We start from the raw sequence: 15,277 nt of genomic DNA on the forward strand, positions 1-15,277 counted from the left end.
GGTTAAAGGGGTAGGTAAGTGAAAGAGTGACAGAAGGCAGGGCTGTCAGAGCACAGGCAGGAGTTCCCAGCATCTGGAAAAGACAGATAGGTATACCTCTGATAGGAAGACACTTCTTCCAGGCATCATAAGATGCCTTGGGGTCTCTCTTGAGCCACAGTTGAGCCTGGGCATGGATCTCATTGCAGTATGGTTTCACCGTGGTGAGGGCCTCGACAGGGACATCCTGGAGGAGACAAGCGGGGCAAGGTGAGGGCGCTCAAGAGCACACCTGAGACACAGCCCCAAAAGCATGGCACTGGTGCCCTAGGGGGTGACGTGCAAAGCCAAGATGATCAGGAGGATCAACGTGTGTTTTTTTTATGCCCAAATGTGCTCCTGTTAAACCATTTTGATCCCATTTAGCAGCAGCATCTCCACACTGAGCTTAAGGTCACTGATTTTTATTGTGCAGCAGAAGCTGTGGCTGGTTTCCTGCAGACAATCCTATAGCACGTACACTAATTCCTACCCCACGGCTGATTTGCAGTTTCCCAAGTATAAATCTTCCACAGGTCACAAGCAGCCTCCAGAATGCAAACTGTCACTAACCAGAAGCAGCGTGCTGACAGAGAGCCACGGACAGCTCTCCAGGCCAGCATATCTCAAGCTGTTTGGCCTCAGAACCCTGTTATACTCTGAAAATTATTAAGGAGTCCAGAGAGCTTTGCTTTACATGGTTGTATCTATTGATATTTCTCATGTTAAAAATTAAAACTGGCTGGGCATGGTGACTCACGCCTATAATCCCAGCACTTTGGGAGCCCAAGGCAAGCAGATGATGCTTTAGGCCAGGAGTTCGAGACCAGCCTGGCTAATATGGTGAAACCCTGTCTCAATAAAAAACACCAAAAAAATTGCTGGGCATGGTAGCATAGGCCTGTAATCCCAGCTACTCAGGGGGCTGAGACAGGAGGATTGCTTGCACCCAGGAGGCAGAGTTTGCAGTGAGTGGAGATCTTGCCACTGCACTCCAGGTTAGGTGACAGAGTGGGACCCTGTCTCAAAAAAAAAAAAAAAAAAAAACCCAAATAAATTAAAAAAACTGAGAAATTCTTAAGATATTTGTTAATTCACTTAAAAAGGAGAGTAAATCTATTATTTGTCAACCTAAATTTTATATTTTCCAAAACAAAAATAACCTACAGAAAGATGTGGCACTGTTTTATATTTTTGATAGTTGTTTAATGACTGCCTTATAAGACATCTGGATTCTCGTATCTGCTTCTGTGGTCAAAGTGCCATGTTACGTGGTTTTGGCTGAAGTATATGAAAAACACTGGGCCTCATACAGATTTGCAGTTGGTTGGAAAAGGAAAGAATATTTTAATAACTTTTTCAATGAATTATGGATTTTTTTGAGACTATACCAAAATTCAACAAATTATAGGGTCTGAAAGATTAGCTGTACTATGGACTCTGAAATCACATCAATAAACTTTTCATAGTTCATTACGCTAACCTTCATTTTTTACCCAGCAGGATACAACATGCATTGGTCGTTAGAAAACACTAGTTTACACGGTCATGTCAGTTCTTCTTAAAGCTCACTTCACTCATTTTGAGGAAAGTATCTGCCAAATACAAGCCTAATACAAACCATAATTTGCCCATCAGCCATTTTTTCAAGCACAAGCTTAAAGCTTGAGAGACCCATGGAAAGGCAGCTGGTTCATATGGCATCTCACACAAGTACCTTTCCTCGGCACAATGGCTGTACTTGGGGTACAGCAGAGGCACTTTTGGTGTGCTCGTTTTGTCACACTGAGCATTAAACAGATTCATACCCAAGAGTGGAGATTTAATGAAATTAATTTGTACTGCTTCATCAAGGATATTCTTGATGAAACCAGGCGGCAGTGAAGAGCTGCACGGGGCCACTGCCTTGTCCACCTAAGGCACCGGCCGTCTTCCCCAGTAGCAAAGGTTTTGTACCATCAGCACAAACATCACAAGAATGACAGAGGCAAACAGTGTCTTAGGACAATTATGAAATTAACTTTGTCCTCACAGATCTCTGAATGTCTTGAGAGTACCCCAGGGTCCGTGAGCCAGATTTTAAGAACTGCTGCTCTTGCTAAGTTACACCAGAGAAAAATGTGAACGTTAACACCAGGCCCCAGTCCTTACAGGGCAAGTAATTCCGTGAAAAATCTCCCTTTGCCTCACACTGTGGAAAAAAATGATGGTCATGTGGGAACGGGTGTCCTGTTCTCAACCAAGGGTTGATCTGATTTGCTGGGAATCTGGGGGGAAATAATTCCTCCATCAAAGGGAAGGAATCAGAGTGCCCAGTGCTGCCTTTTCTGAAGGCGGCTTCAACATCCAGCTTCCCCTGATCATAACCCTAGTGCTTAGCACTTAGAAAGCAATCTTCCTGCCATTAGGACTCTGCTCCTCATAAGGGATGGCCCACCAGACAGAGCAGGAATCAGAATGACCCAAGGCCCAAGTCAGGGCAAGTTGGTGGCAGAGCCTTAGGCATGGCCCAAAAAAAGAATTATGGCCTGTCAATTCAAAAGCTGATACAAGCAAGACAATCTGTAGCTCAGCTACAATTATTTTAGGATAGAAACTTGGTTCCCCTTAAGGGATGGCCCATCAGAAACAGCAGGAATCAGAATGACCCAAGGCCCAATCCAGGGCAAGTTGGTAGCAGAGCCTTAGGCATGACCCAAAGAAAGGACTGTGGCCTGTCATTCAAAAGCTGATACAAGCAAGTCAATCTGTGCTCAGCTAGTTATTTTAGGATAGAAACTTGGTTTCCTTTATTCACTTAACAATAATTTTCTAAGCAGCTATTATAGGTGCTATGCCATCCTATATACTAGACATAAAAAATACGATGGTCCAGTCCCTGGATTCAAGGAGCTTACAGCTAGTCTAGTAGAGAACTGACTCTTGAAGGAGCAGCTAATAAAGTGAAGGAAAACATCCTAGACAGAGAAAGAAGAAGATAGCCACAGCTAACTAAGGCCTAACTTAGGCAGACACTATTTTGATCACTTGGTCTGCACTATGTCATTTATTTTTCACAACACTTCAAGGTGGAGGCTGTATTCCCATTTTATAGATGGGGAAACTAAGGAACAACTTGCCCAAGGTCACAATGCTAATAAATGGAAGCGCTGGGATTTGAACTCAGAAAGGCTGCTTCAGAGCCTGGGATTTCTATCACTGCACAGCACAGCATGTGCAAAGGCACAGGGGTAGGAAGGAAACAATGCTTTCCAGGGGCTGCAAGTTATCTAACATGAGTGGAGAAAGAGGTCATCCTCCACAGTTAGCCACTTTGCTCTCTGCTTTGTAGTTTCATGTTTATTTTACTTTAACCATCCATCTCAAAAATCCCAACCCATGTCTGCTGAACTAAGGCAAAGGTGGCACTGGAGCCACTCAGGAGAAGTGGGCTTGAGGCAAGGCAGAGACTGAGGAGGCAGGGCACACCGCCAGGGAATGAGGATGGAAGCTGCCCTGCCTTCCTTCTTAGACCCCTGCTTGGTCCAGTACCTTGTTCTTTTTGCTAGTGGGAGCAGGTGGCTTAATCAGCTTCTGCAAGATCCGCAGGCACATGAGGGTAATGTTCTCAACCACCACGGGAGTCTTAATGTTCACAGCCATGAGGAAAAGGCTGAGCGCTGGGGATGATCAGGAAAGGCAGAGTCACAATCAGGAACACCACACACCTGCTCTGCAGAGGCCGCCCAAACATCAGTTTCCCTCCTCCTCTCCCACTCTGGCCAGGACTGCACTTTGGAGCCCTTTCCTTTCTCTGAAAAGCCCCTAACTCACCACAGCGTAACCGAAGCTCCCAGCAGCTGTCCTCCTTGGAGATAGAATCCGTCAGCAGCAGCATTTCATACTGCAGGCTACTTGCCTAGAAGGCAGTGGGAAGAGACATGAATCAAGAGGGTCAGCTTCGATCCAGTAACTCTTAAGTATTTATACAATTTCTGGTCCTACGTGGCTCCAACAGAGACAAGGGACAGACAAGACCCTTGTGCTCCGGGCTCTTGCCTAGGAAAACTATTCTGAATGTAAACTTTGTAGTGTTCTGCTCCTGCCCTCCTCAGTCACTGTAGGACCTGGGAGGGGGGAAGCTGAGGAACACAAGGCATATGAGCAGGGAGTCTGAGAAGACAGCTGGGCCTGCTAAGCCGGCTCACCAGATCAGGGTTGGCCCAGTGGCCCTTCAGGGCTGTGGAGACCTTGCCAATAATCAGGTCATTCATCTGCTGGGTGGCTTCCGGGTTGTCTCTGCAGAAGCAAAGAGAAATGGAGTCCTATAATTCATATCAGGTGTGATACTCCTTTCCACCTGAAGGAGCCCAGAAAAAACAAAATCAATGTCTAATGCTACCTGGCCCCAAATTTTCTACTTCCTTCCCAGGGGCAAGACTACAGGTTTGGCTTCACAAAACTTTGGTTGGTAATAATAAAGGGCCAGTCACAGCCGCCTTGCCTATGAACAGATGCTAACTGATGGGAGAGAAGCACCACCTTATGGGGCCCATGTCCCGCATGACAAAGGCCCTGCTGTCTGGTGTGACACAGTCTCCAAAACCTACAGGTCAGCTCTTAAGTCTTGGTCACAACTCTTTCCCCGTCTTCTGCATCTGCCTGCACATCACTTTCCACAAGGCCTCCACATGCCAGTTGATGTATTTTTGTAACAATGTTCCTATTATTAATGACACAAACCAAACCATATCACTTCACTCTTACTTCCCAACATACTGAATAAGCCCCAAAGTCCTTATACAGGCCCACAAGACCCTACGGGACGGGCCCTCGCACCCTCCCACCTGATCCTCCTCCTGCATCCGTCTCCAGCTACAGGGGCTCCTTGTCGTGCCCTAGCAGTCCCAACATGTGCCTGCTCTCAGCTCCCCATTTGCTACTTCCTAGGCATGCAGCCCACTGCTGAAAACACTGCCATGGCTGGCCCCTTCCTTCACACAGGTCTTTGCTCAAGTAGCACCTCCTCGGCAAAGTGCTTCTTGACCACCTTATCCAAACAGCACGTCTTCCTGCAATCAGGGTCACCATCCCTGCTTTATTTTTTTTCACAATCTTATTTCCTGACATTATATTGTGCAGTTCTCCCCATGTAGAATATAAGCCACATAAGGATGGAACTTCATTCCATTTACCACTATATCCCCAGAGTCTGTATCAATGCCTGGCATTCAGCAGCTGCTCAATAAATACTTGTTAAATTAGTGAATAAATAATATAGCGAGTACCATTTATCAAGCACCTAACATGTTCTAGAATTTATGCCACACAAGGTAATCCCCATAGCTCTGGCTGCAGGACCTGGGACATACTAAGCACTAGGCATGTATGAGTTCTTTACTGCACAACCACATGCCTTTAAGGTATTTATTATTGTCAGGTTTTTGTTTTCTGAGACGGAGTCTCGCTCTGTCACCCAGGCTGGAGTGTGGTGATGCCATCTCAGCTCACTGCAACCTCCACCTCCTGGGTTCAAGCAATTCTCCTGCCTCAGCCTCCCAAGTAGCTGGGATTACAGGCATGCTCCACGCCTGGGTAATTTTTGTATTTTTAATGAAGACAGGGTTTCACCATGTCGGCCAGGCTGGTCTTGAATTCCTGAACTCAAGTGATCTGCCAGCCTCAGTCTCCAAAAGTGCTAGGATTATGGGCAAGAGCTACTGCACCTGGCCTGTTGTCAGTATTTTTCAGATGAGGAAAACATAGGCTCAGAGAAATTAAGGAATATGTCCAAGGTGTATAGTACAAGGCATCAGATACTGAAACTGAGTCTTTCCCCACTGCTCTGCTCCACTATCTTCTTTCATGTGAGTCTTTCTTAAGTTCAAATCTCTCCCTTTCTCTTCTCTCATGAGGACTCAGAGACAGTTTCCTCATGACACTGTATTGGAGCCAACAAAGCACAAGCCGAACATGACATTTACAAGGAAACCTGGGTTTTAATGCTCCCCAAGCTCGCTCACCTACACCCTATGTATCTTTCCATCTTTCCTCTATTATAAGCTACCTAACCTGTTGGGCAGTCAGAAGCACTATTCTGTGTACCCTCTAATGCTCCTGGCATGGCTGCTGCCACCATCCTGCGTGTCAGTAGGAACCACTAGGCCTATAACCATGGTGTAGGTGCTGACCGAGTAAGGAGGCACATGAGCTGGCGGACCTCCTCCCGCATGGCCGCAGCCCCTCGACGAAGATTATAATCAAAGAGCTCCCGTATAAGGCCCTGGGAGACAAGGATGTGCCTCAAGGCTGGGTTGGTGGCCAGGGCCCGAAGTAGTGTGATACAATGTTCTGTAACAGCCGAGGCACAACCGTAGCACTTGGTGGAGGATGTGTGGCCACAGCCCAGGACAGATAAGGCACGGTACTGGCTGGCAGTGAACGTGGGCTGCACGGAGGTCCGAGATGATTTAGTGGCTGCTTCCCTCTGCTGTAGGTCGTATTCCAACAACTCTTTACGCGAAGCAAAGACTTTCTAAGAACAAAAAACGCAACAATAATGGAAACTGGCAATTAAAATAAGAAGAGGATGTTGACTGGAAAATTGAGTTTTGCTTTAGAAAAAAATTTACATGCATAATATAATTTAATCTGCTCAATAACTCAGCCAGTTAGATGCTTTATCTCCATTTTACAGAGAAGGAAAGCGAATCTTGGAGGAACTGGCTTAACCAAGGTAAGTGACAGAATTAGAACTCAGACTCAGATGCCGGGCTCATGCTCTTAACTCCCATGTAACAAAGGCAAAGGTCAGAAGCTAATACACGTGTGCCAAACATGGCACTCCAGCAATCTGGGGTTGAGGAGGAAGGTAAACTGGATGCTTTCCTTATATGAGGTACCACTGTCTATGGCCAGCCTCCCATCCCACGGAGATTAGGTCTGTGACGTTGCAACTGACACATGGCCCACCCTGCTTGATTGCAGTTGGTGTGCCTTGCCCTATAGCCTGCAAACACAGCATATCAGAAAAAGAGGAATAGAACCTTGGCATCAAATTTTTTAAGACCAGTAACCCCTCTACCAAGAGATGGGTTGTTAATGGCTTAACAAAAACCCATATCTGTGCTACCTTCCCATCACCAGTATTCTCAGTTATCTAGCATGAACTCAGCATTCTGACCAGGGCCATAAATCACCCGGGGAGATGCTGTCGGTGCAGCCATCTGCCTGCCTTTTCAGTTGGACTAGGCAGGAACACCACCAAGACCTGGGCTGCTGGAGGAGAGAGCAGCAGGACTGCTTTGAAGGCAATGCCAGTAACACTCGGACAAAACATACCCAAAAGCTGCTCCCCACTCTCTACCTGGATGATTTTGGAGAGTTCATCAAAAGAGTTCTTGCAGTCTCCACAGTACTCCTGAGCCAACTGCAGGATGTAACGATTCACACTGGCAGAAGTGGAGCTGATGCCCCCTGCTGTTCCTGAGTCATCCTGCAACCCCAAGAGGTAAGCTGTCAGGCTTCCCACCTAAGGTGATCTCACCTAGGGGTAGTCTTAGGATAATTACCTGTGGCTTTTCTGGAGCTGCCTCATTCACTTTGCAGAGCAGGTTCTCCAGCTGTGGCCGGTGTCCCATCAGCTGATGATATACTCTATCAGCTTTGTCCAAAAGTGTATTGATGTTGGATACAGCCTAGACAGAAAAAGACAGACCTGAGCAAAGGTTTTTTTGCTGACAGCTTTCCCTGAGTAATCCTAATTGCTAACCATTGACTAGAACATTTCCCACGGGTCAGGCACTGTGTTTCATACATTATCTCTGTTCTTCACAATAATCCTTCCTGTGAGGTGGGTATATTATTTCTAATAACAATGCAATACATATCTGTGATATACAATAACACAATGCTGAGAGAAGTAACTTATACCAGGTTACACAAGCATTAAAAGTTTGGGTGGAATTCGAATTTCTGTCCTGACTCCAAAGCTAAATGTTCTTCTGTTATCCCAATAGGTGCCCCCTTTTCACTGTTCCTTAATATCTAGGACCCCCCCTCTACACACACACACACATTATGCTGACTGGGAACTAGCACTGGACAAGCTAACACTGAGGGAGGGCCAGCAGCCTCAATATGAAGCAGTCTGTGGAACAAACACAGGGCAAAACATTCAAATCCAAAGTTATCTGTTCCTGGAGATACTCTAATTTCATTACCGACCAACGCTTTTCTAAAATCCTATGCAAACCATGTGTTCCAACACATCTTACGCCATTCTTTGCTCCCACCCAAAAGCTGGGCCCTGAAACTGGTGCTGAGTCAAGGAAGGCTTGGGCTAGAAAGCAAAGCACACTGCACTGCACCAGCTCTGCCCAAAGTCCAGACCAAGCCACTGCGGTGAGTCTAGGCCAGACCTGGCCTCACCTTCTTCCGATCTTCTTCATTTTCAATGGGATCCACTGCACAGCAAGGCTTGGCATACAGCATGAAGTCGAAGCGGGCATATTTACAGAAGCCACAGGCATTGCAGAGGAAGGGATCCTTTTCATCATAGTTGATGGATCTGAGTAACCAAAGCGTTTGGGTGAGTGAGATGACAAGGTTGGGTGGGGTGGGGATCGCTCTGAGGAGATGGATTGTGCCATATCTCTATACTCTGGTAGCTACTGCAGGGCCTACTGAAGGGACAATAACAAATGACTTAAACAGCCAGGTACCAAGAAAGCAAGACCCAGAACTAAACTTCTGGACTGCCCTCCACCCTAAACCTCCACCCCTGCCACAGAACAGGCATACTCATGTACACACACACACACACACACACACACACACACTGACTCTCTTTTTCCTCCTCCCTTTCTACCCTTGAACCCACTCTACAAGCCCATACTCTAAATGTTATGAGGGAATCAGACACTGTAATTGCTCACACTGACACTGTTAGAGAAAAATACAAGGAAAGTGCACAGCCCTGGCCTAGGGGACAGCCACCGACTTACCTGCATTTGTGACACTGGTATACATTCTCCCCACAGTTGCCACAGACTCCTGGGTTGGCAGGGACTGAGGCACTACAGCGTGGGCACTGCAGGGTCTCTGTGGAGGCCTGGTAGTTTTCGTAGAAGTCTGCAAACTCAATCATCAGGTTGGAGGCCACAATGGGCAACGGAAGGTCAATCTTCACCTCTGTCTGCCCAGGGGTCAGCTGAACTTTCTTGGCTTTGTGCCAGCGAGCTGGCCTAGGAAAAACAGATGGCCTTGAGATTTTTTTATCTAACCCTCAGTGATAACAGTCTGATGAGACAAAGAGAAAGACTGTCCTATGTATTTTTCTAAGGCAATTAGTGGTTACTCCAAGGAAGAGAAATCTGGCATATAATAGCAAGCCAGTTTAAAAAAAGTTTTCCACTATCTTTTCTCTATAAAAAAAGAAAAGAACATACAAGTGCTTTAAGCTGTTATATATGATACCTTTAGAAATTCCAGGAAAACAACAAGTATATAAAAAGGGAAATCATGACTCCAAAAGCATGCCACACCGAAGCCTATAAGAGGTACAACGATGATGCTTGCCGCCAAGTTCCCATCCTGACAGCAACCTTGGAAAGATAAAGCTGGGCTGTTTTAGAGAGGCAGAGGAACAAAACCAGGGTCTGAACCAAGTGCTAAGTCAAGTCATAAATAGGAAAGTAAATAATAATTTGGAAGTGATTATATTAACATAATGAGAGCTAATATTTACGGAGTACTTACTATGTGCTAGGCTCTGTTCTCAGCACCTGACATATACTAACTCATTTAATCCTTAAAATAAAACCCTGGAAATGGGGCCTTATCTCCATTTTATAGATATAGAAACTGAGGTTAAGCAGCTTTTCCAAGGTCACAGAGCTACGTAGTAGAGCTGGGATCTGAATCCAAATAGTCTACCAGCAGCTCTGCTGACTCCACACAGCAAAAATCAAACCCACCTCCTCTGGAGGGGAATGGGCCCTCCTAATGTGCAGCATCGACTTTCAGGTCACCAAGGTGAAACTGGGCTTTTCAAGGCAAGGAAAGAAAACCTCCCTAGGCAGCTTTCATGGCCACTTGTTGCCGTGGTCCAAGAGCCTTATCTGCCTCTTGGAATAATAGCAATACTTTCATCCTGGGTACAGAACAACTCTCTAAGTCTTACTATTCAAGTAGCATCGACCTGTGTTCTCCATCCAGTAGCAATGCCTGAGAATTCAACAAAAGGTGATCTGTCTCTGTGAAAGTCAACACTGTAACACGTTAGTGCCTCTCGTGGCCTATACGCAACATGCCCTGACTCAGTCACTGGGATACATGGGCTAGGAAGATCCACTATCAGCAGATACAGAGGAAAGGCACCATGCAGAAACTGAAGAGTGTATGTACTAAAGACACTCCTTGAGAAATAACTTCCTGCCCTATGAGCAAGAGCATAGCTGTCTTAATCCAAGAAATGACAATTATTTCCCAATACAGAGGGTTTTACAGAAGAATAAAACTTTATATAAGAAGAGTTAAACTGGGTACGAGAAGCCTAGAGGTCCCGTCACTCAGCTTCCCCGCCCTAGGCAGGCTGTTGAGGAGCTTCCACAGACCCCTATGGTTCCACTGGACTAATTTTTAAAATCTTTGTCAACATCCTCAGAACTGTTGTTTCACTTTTGTCCTGTGGTCATGAATGGAGTGGACAAGAGGACGTACTAGGCTTCTAGGGATGTGCTGCCTTACTCCATTCCAGGAACCAAAGGCAGCAACTAAGCTTGAGACTTACAGACCTGCTGCCCCTCCCAAAGCCTAAAAGCCCGTACTTGTTTTTCAACTCCACGATGGCCTGCACGGTTCGGTTGTTATAATACAGGTTGATGGTCCGCACCATCTTGGTTCGTTTCAGATCCCCGATTTTCACTGTCACTTTGCTGATGGTGTGACTGCCAATTAGCTTCACAACCTGCTGGGTGGTGGTGTACCGTGTGTCCACTTTAATGGAAGAGAGCTTGATATACTAAATACAATAGTTCAAAAAACATGGTATTAGTTCAAGACTTGTACTGCCTTTTAAAAAATTCATCAATGTAACCCACTCTTCATCCACAGATGAAATTTCTATTTAATTTTTTTAAAAAAATGTTTGTATCCTGGAGGGACAATCAGAAAAAAGAGATAGGGTCTCATCATCTTGCCCTGGGCTCAGGGGATCCTCCCACCTTAGCCTCCCCAAGTACTGGGACTATAGGCTTGAGCCACTGTACCTAGCCAAGTTTCTATTTAAGGTAAAAGATGTGGCAGATAAGGATTAGGAGAGGAACATCTATGTGCTAACGATCCATCTCTGGAAACAAGAATCCCACAGGACTTGTAAGCCTCAGGATTGTCCATGTTATAGATGTTACTTACACAGAACGGTACTTCTGGATTATTACACACCAGGCAGGGATCGCTCTCCAGGTAATAGCCATCAAACTCCACTAAGCCAGACAAAGTGCTAAGGAAGAAACCAGTTTTAGCATGAATAAATTTTCATCTTAGGAAGCACTGAGCTTCACAAAAAAGTCATAACAAAGCCATGGCTCAATATCCCCCAAAGTGAGCCGCACCCTAGTGAGAACTCAAGGAAATAGGAGAAATTCCAATAGGATTACAAAGTCACAGGAAAGAAATTTCGACTAACTGCCCTTAGATGTTTCCTCATCTTTGATCTATCCTTCAGAGGAACTCTAAAAAGTAGTCTCAAGAGTCACAATTAAATTTACGAAAAATCATTGAACTGTACATTTAAAATAGGTGGATACATAAATTAACTCATTAAAATTATTTTTAATTTTTTTTTTAAAGAACAGTCACTACTAAACCAGAGAAATAATAAATTGTCAATTTAACCAATATCCTCTTATAAAGGTTTTTTTTAAAAAAAAAGGAAGACATTTTCTTTAAATTTGTTTTATCTTATTTAGGCTTAAACCCTTAAAACTAAAGACCTCTTTTTTTGAGATAAGGTCTCGCTCTGTCACCCAGGCTGGAGTGCAGTGGTGCGGACCACAATTCATTGCATCCAAGCCATCATCCTGTCTCAGCCTACCTAGCGGCTGAGACCACAGGAACACGCCACCACACCTGGCTCACTTTTTAAAAATTTTTTGTAGAGATGAAGTCTCACTATGTTGCCCAGGGTATACAGAACTTTTTACATGACTACTCACCAAACCCTGAACTCAGCAATGGCATTTTGAGTACCTTCTGCGTACCAGACCCTGGGCTACATGGAAGGGATTAGAATCTCAAGTAGGCAGATTCACTCTTCTCCCAGGGGCTTGTCAATTCCTATGTAAGAGCCTATCAACATGCAAATAACTACTCAGAATGCTGACTGAGCTTCCAACAGGTAGACAGCAAAACAAAGCTCACTTATAAATGTTGGAGTTGGGGTGGTTGGTAAGAATATGGTTTTGAGTCCGCAGAATCTCCACAGCCTTCTGTGAATACTCCTTCAACTGAAACAGAATTCAGTAAAGAAACAAGTTAAAGCCCAAGAGAAAGTCTTATTAGAAAAGACTTTTGTCTTCTGCATTCTAGCCAAATATTGCCCTAAACATACCAGACTTCTCAGTCTGAATCACACAAAGCTGGGCCTAATTTTAATCATTTAATGCATTCTATTTCCTTTAGAAGTTTCCACAGTCTTTAGTGATAGATGGTACCCTTTCCCAACCTGATAGAGGAAGATCATTTTTATTCTTATGGAGAAGCCATAAAATAGTTGGCTAATTGCAGAAACATTTTCTGGTACATAATCAGGGCTACCAGCAAACCAAGGAGCACTTTCTTTTCCAAAGAACTTTAATAAGTTTTATCTTCTTTCCATACTTGACCTACTTCATGTGTTAAGTCAAATTTGCTAGTGAATACTGTCTACATCATAGACATATTACGCTGCTTAACAAGAAATGCAAAACTAGATATATTTAAAAGAGATTTCCTATATGGACTCCCTGTATCTGGGTTGTTCATAATATTCTTAACTCAAGAGAAAAAAAGGTAAAATATGGCAAGTTAGCCTCTCTGACCATAAAGCAACTATTACCTTTTTCTCCGTTTGTGGCGTTTTCAGGGAGAAATAGCCTAGCAGGTCCACAAACTGGGCAGCCTTACGACCATAGGCTGGGAGTTCTGGCCAGATGGCCCACATCAGATCTAGCAGGAGCTCCTGTTGAGATTTGCTGGAATTTCTGTAGACAGATGAAAGCTCATGTTACCAAGCAGCAGAAAACCCTGAGGCACCTGTGCTCATCACTGAGGCCCTGGTATTGTTTTTGTAAATTTATCTATTTCCCCACAATTATGGATTAAGTCTGAATGATTTTCTTTCTCTTCTGACAGTCAACCCTAACAGAGATGCCACAGTCATTTGCTGCCTCTATACATCACCCAGTATACCCCAGAGCAGCAACTGAGCTTTTTTAGCCTAAAGAGTCCAGCTTGATGATTTTAAAACTCCCAAAACACAGCCTTCTGAGTAGAAAACAGATCCTCTCTTGCCTATGACATGAGTTTAATAGCTAAAAAGCAGACAACAATGAAGAAATCTTTAAAGCACAAGAGGATTCAGGCTGGTGTAACTACCGATTCTATGCCTGTATGTAACCAAAAACCAAAACGGAACTGCATTATGCACCCTGGCCTCAGACCCTTGCAGGTCTGCCAAACCAAGCCCTGGGCCCACCTGTAGATGTGCAGCGTCAGGCAGTGGGCCTGCCAGCGCACTGAGGAAGAATTGGACTCTAACAGGAAGCAACGCAGGAACTGGATCAGGGTTTCCTTATCAGCAACTTTGTTCAGCTGGTTCACCAGAGCTGTGCACAGTTGGTCCTCCTGGCTGCCAGAGCTTTCACCTGCAAGATTAAAACAGGACTGAGGGCTGAAGAGTAGGAAGAAGTCCTCTAGAGTCCTAAGGCCTGGGCTACCAAATGGGGAGAGAGGGAACTCTGTCCATTTCTAAAAGTTTCTACTGAAAGCTGATATTCTGCAAAACAATTTTTAGTTGTTTACTGGGTGACAAATAGGTAAGCCCCAAATGAGACATATGTGCAGCACTGGTGATGCAGTGGTGAGCACAACTGCCTTCAGATGAGGCATATGATAATGTCACTGAAAACCACAAAGTGTTATGTAAGCTGACACTGAACAAATACAGTGACACCAGAGGAGGAATTTCCTTTCAAGAGCTTGCAATAGGCCTGCACAGAGATGTCTGATCATTAACTGGAGGAATGTGAACCACCACCACTGCTCTCAACCCTGATCACCTATCTGAGATCTCCAAGGAACATAGAAAACAGTGCAGTTGATGGTGAGGGTCAGCAAAGACAACTAACATTCACTGAGCATTTACCAATGTACTAAGTATCATTTCACATAACTCTGATGGGAGTTCCATAGAGCAGGTGTTATTATTTCACAGAATAAGAAATCTTGGCCTACTAAAAATATTCAGTGCACTTTGACTTTTCCTATTACTGTCACTTGGCATGAGAAGTTGTGCTGTTTAAGTTGTCACTTCAGTATAATTGAAAATGAGACCCAAAGTAGACACTAGAGAACATTTGGGTTTTAGGTCCCCTGTAAATCAGGATTAAAAGACCTTTTACAACAGAACAAATCATGTGATCCAAGAGAGATTTAGGCACATCACTGCGGTCACAATGACAAGAGGGTGACCCTTACCGTCTTTCTCCTTTTCTTTTTCTTCTTTCTTGCTCTTTTTAGTGGAAGACTTGGACTGTGTTGTGGCTTGTCCGGAGCTGGCAGCCACAGGGGCTGAGGAGGAAGAAGCACTGGAGGACCCCGCAGAGGCTGCCAGTGCAGCGAGCACTTTGCTACCGCACAGAGCACAGGAGAGCAGCTGCAGCAGCACTGGGGACACGCCCTCGTCCACAAGGAAACTGAGTTGGAGGAGGAAGTACAGGACGGCTGCAAGCAGAGGAGACAGCGGCTCAGCTCTGAGAAGACCTCAACCAGACTCACAAGAACCAAAGCAACGTCTCCATACAGCTGAGACTGCCTGCTCTCACCAGCTTTCTTTTCCATGTTCTTTCTGCTGAACATTGTGAAGAAGTTATACTTTCTGTGGAAATCTCTGAAAAGCATTATAACTACGCACCAACCAGAGCCCCTGCTCCTTTAAATAAAGGGTTCTCTAGACTCCACCTACTCCTCTTTGGCTTTACTGCCACTACCTGGTGGTCAAAGTATCCCACTTTGTGCT

General features: G+C 44.9%; 1 protein-coding gene across 8 annotated transcripts in view; it reads right to left on the minus strand.

The window, feature by feature from the left end:
- UBR4 (ubiquitin protein ligase E3 component n-recognin 4) overlaps positions 1–15,277 on the minus strand; it is a 137,575-nt gene that overhangs the window by 32,861 nt on the left and 89,437 nt on the right. For all 8 annotated transcript variants that reach the window (XM_032300616.1, XM_032300610.1, XM_032300613.1 and 5 more), the window contains 15 exons: positions 14,737–14,982; positions 13,736–13,904; positions 13,097–13,241; positions 12,421–12,506; positions 11,413–11,500; positions 10,827–11,020; positions 9,003–9,242; positions 8,428–8,566; positions 7,569–7,694; positions 7,364–7,492; positions 6,189–6,532; positions 4,206–4,296; positions 3,832–3,916; positions 3,550–3,677; positions 97–226 (listed from right to left, as the gene is read on the minus strand). In XM_032300616.1, coding sequence (XP_032156507.1) covers positions 97–226; positions 3,550–3,677; positions 3,832–3,916; positions 4,206–4,296; positions 6,189–6,532; positions 7,364–7,492; positions 7,569–7,694; positions 8,428–8,566; positions 9,003–9,242; positions 10,827–11,020; positions 11,413–11,500; positions 12,421–12,506; positions 13,097–13,241; positions 13,736–13,904; positions 14,737–14,982 — 2,340 coding nt within the window. The remainder of the gene's footprint in view (positions 1–96; positions 227–3,549; positions 3,678–3,831; positions 3,917–4,205; positions 4,297–6,188; positions 6,533–7,363; positions 7,493–7,568; positions 7,695–8,427; positions 8,567–9,002; positions 9,243–10,826; positions 11,021–11,412; positions 11,501–12,420; positions 12,507–13,096; positions 13,242–13,735; positions 13,905–14,736; positions 14,983–15,277) is intronic.

Source organism: Sapajus apella, unplaced genomic scaffold (assembly GCF_009761245.1).
Source record: "Sapajus apella isolate SASKATOON/1434 unplaced genomic scaffold, GSC_monkey_1.0 scaffold43, whole genome shotgun sequence".
In the NCBI taxonomy this organism is placed as follows: Eukaryota; Metazoa; Chordata; class Mammalia; order Primates; family Cebidae; genus Sapajus; species Sapajus apella.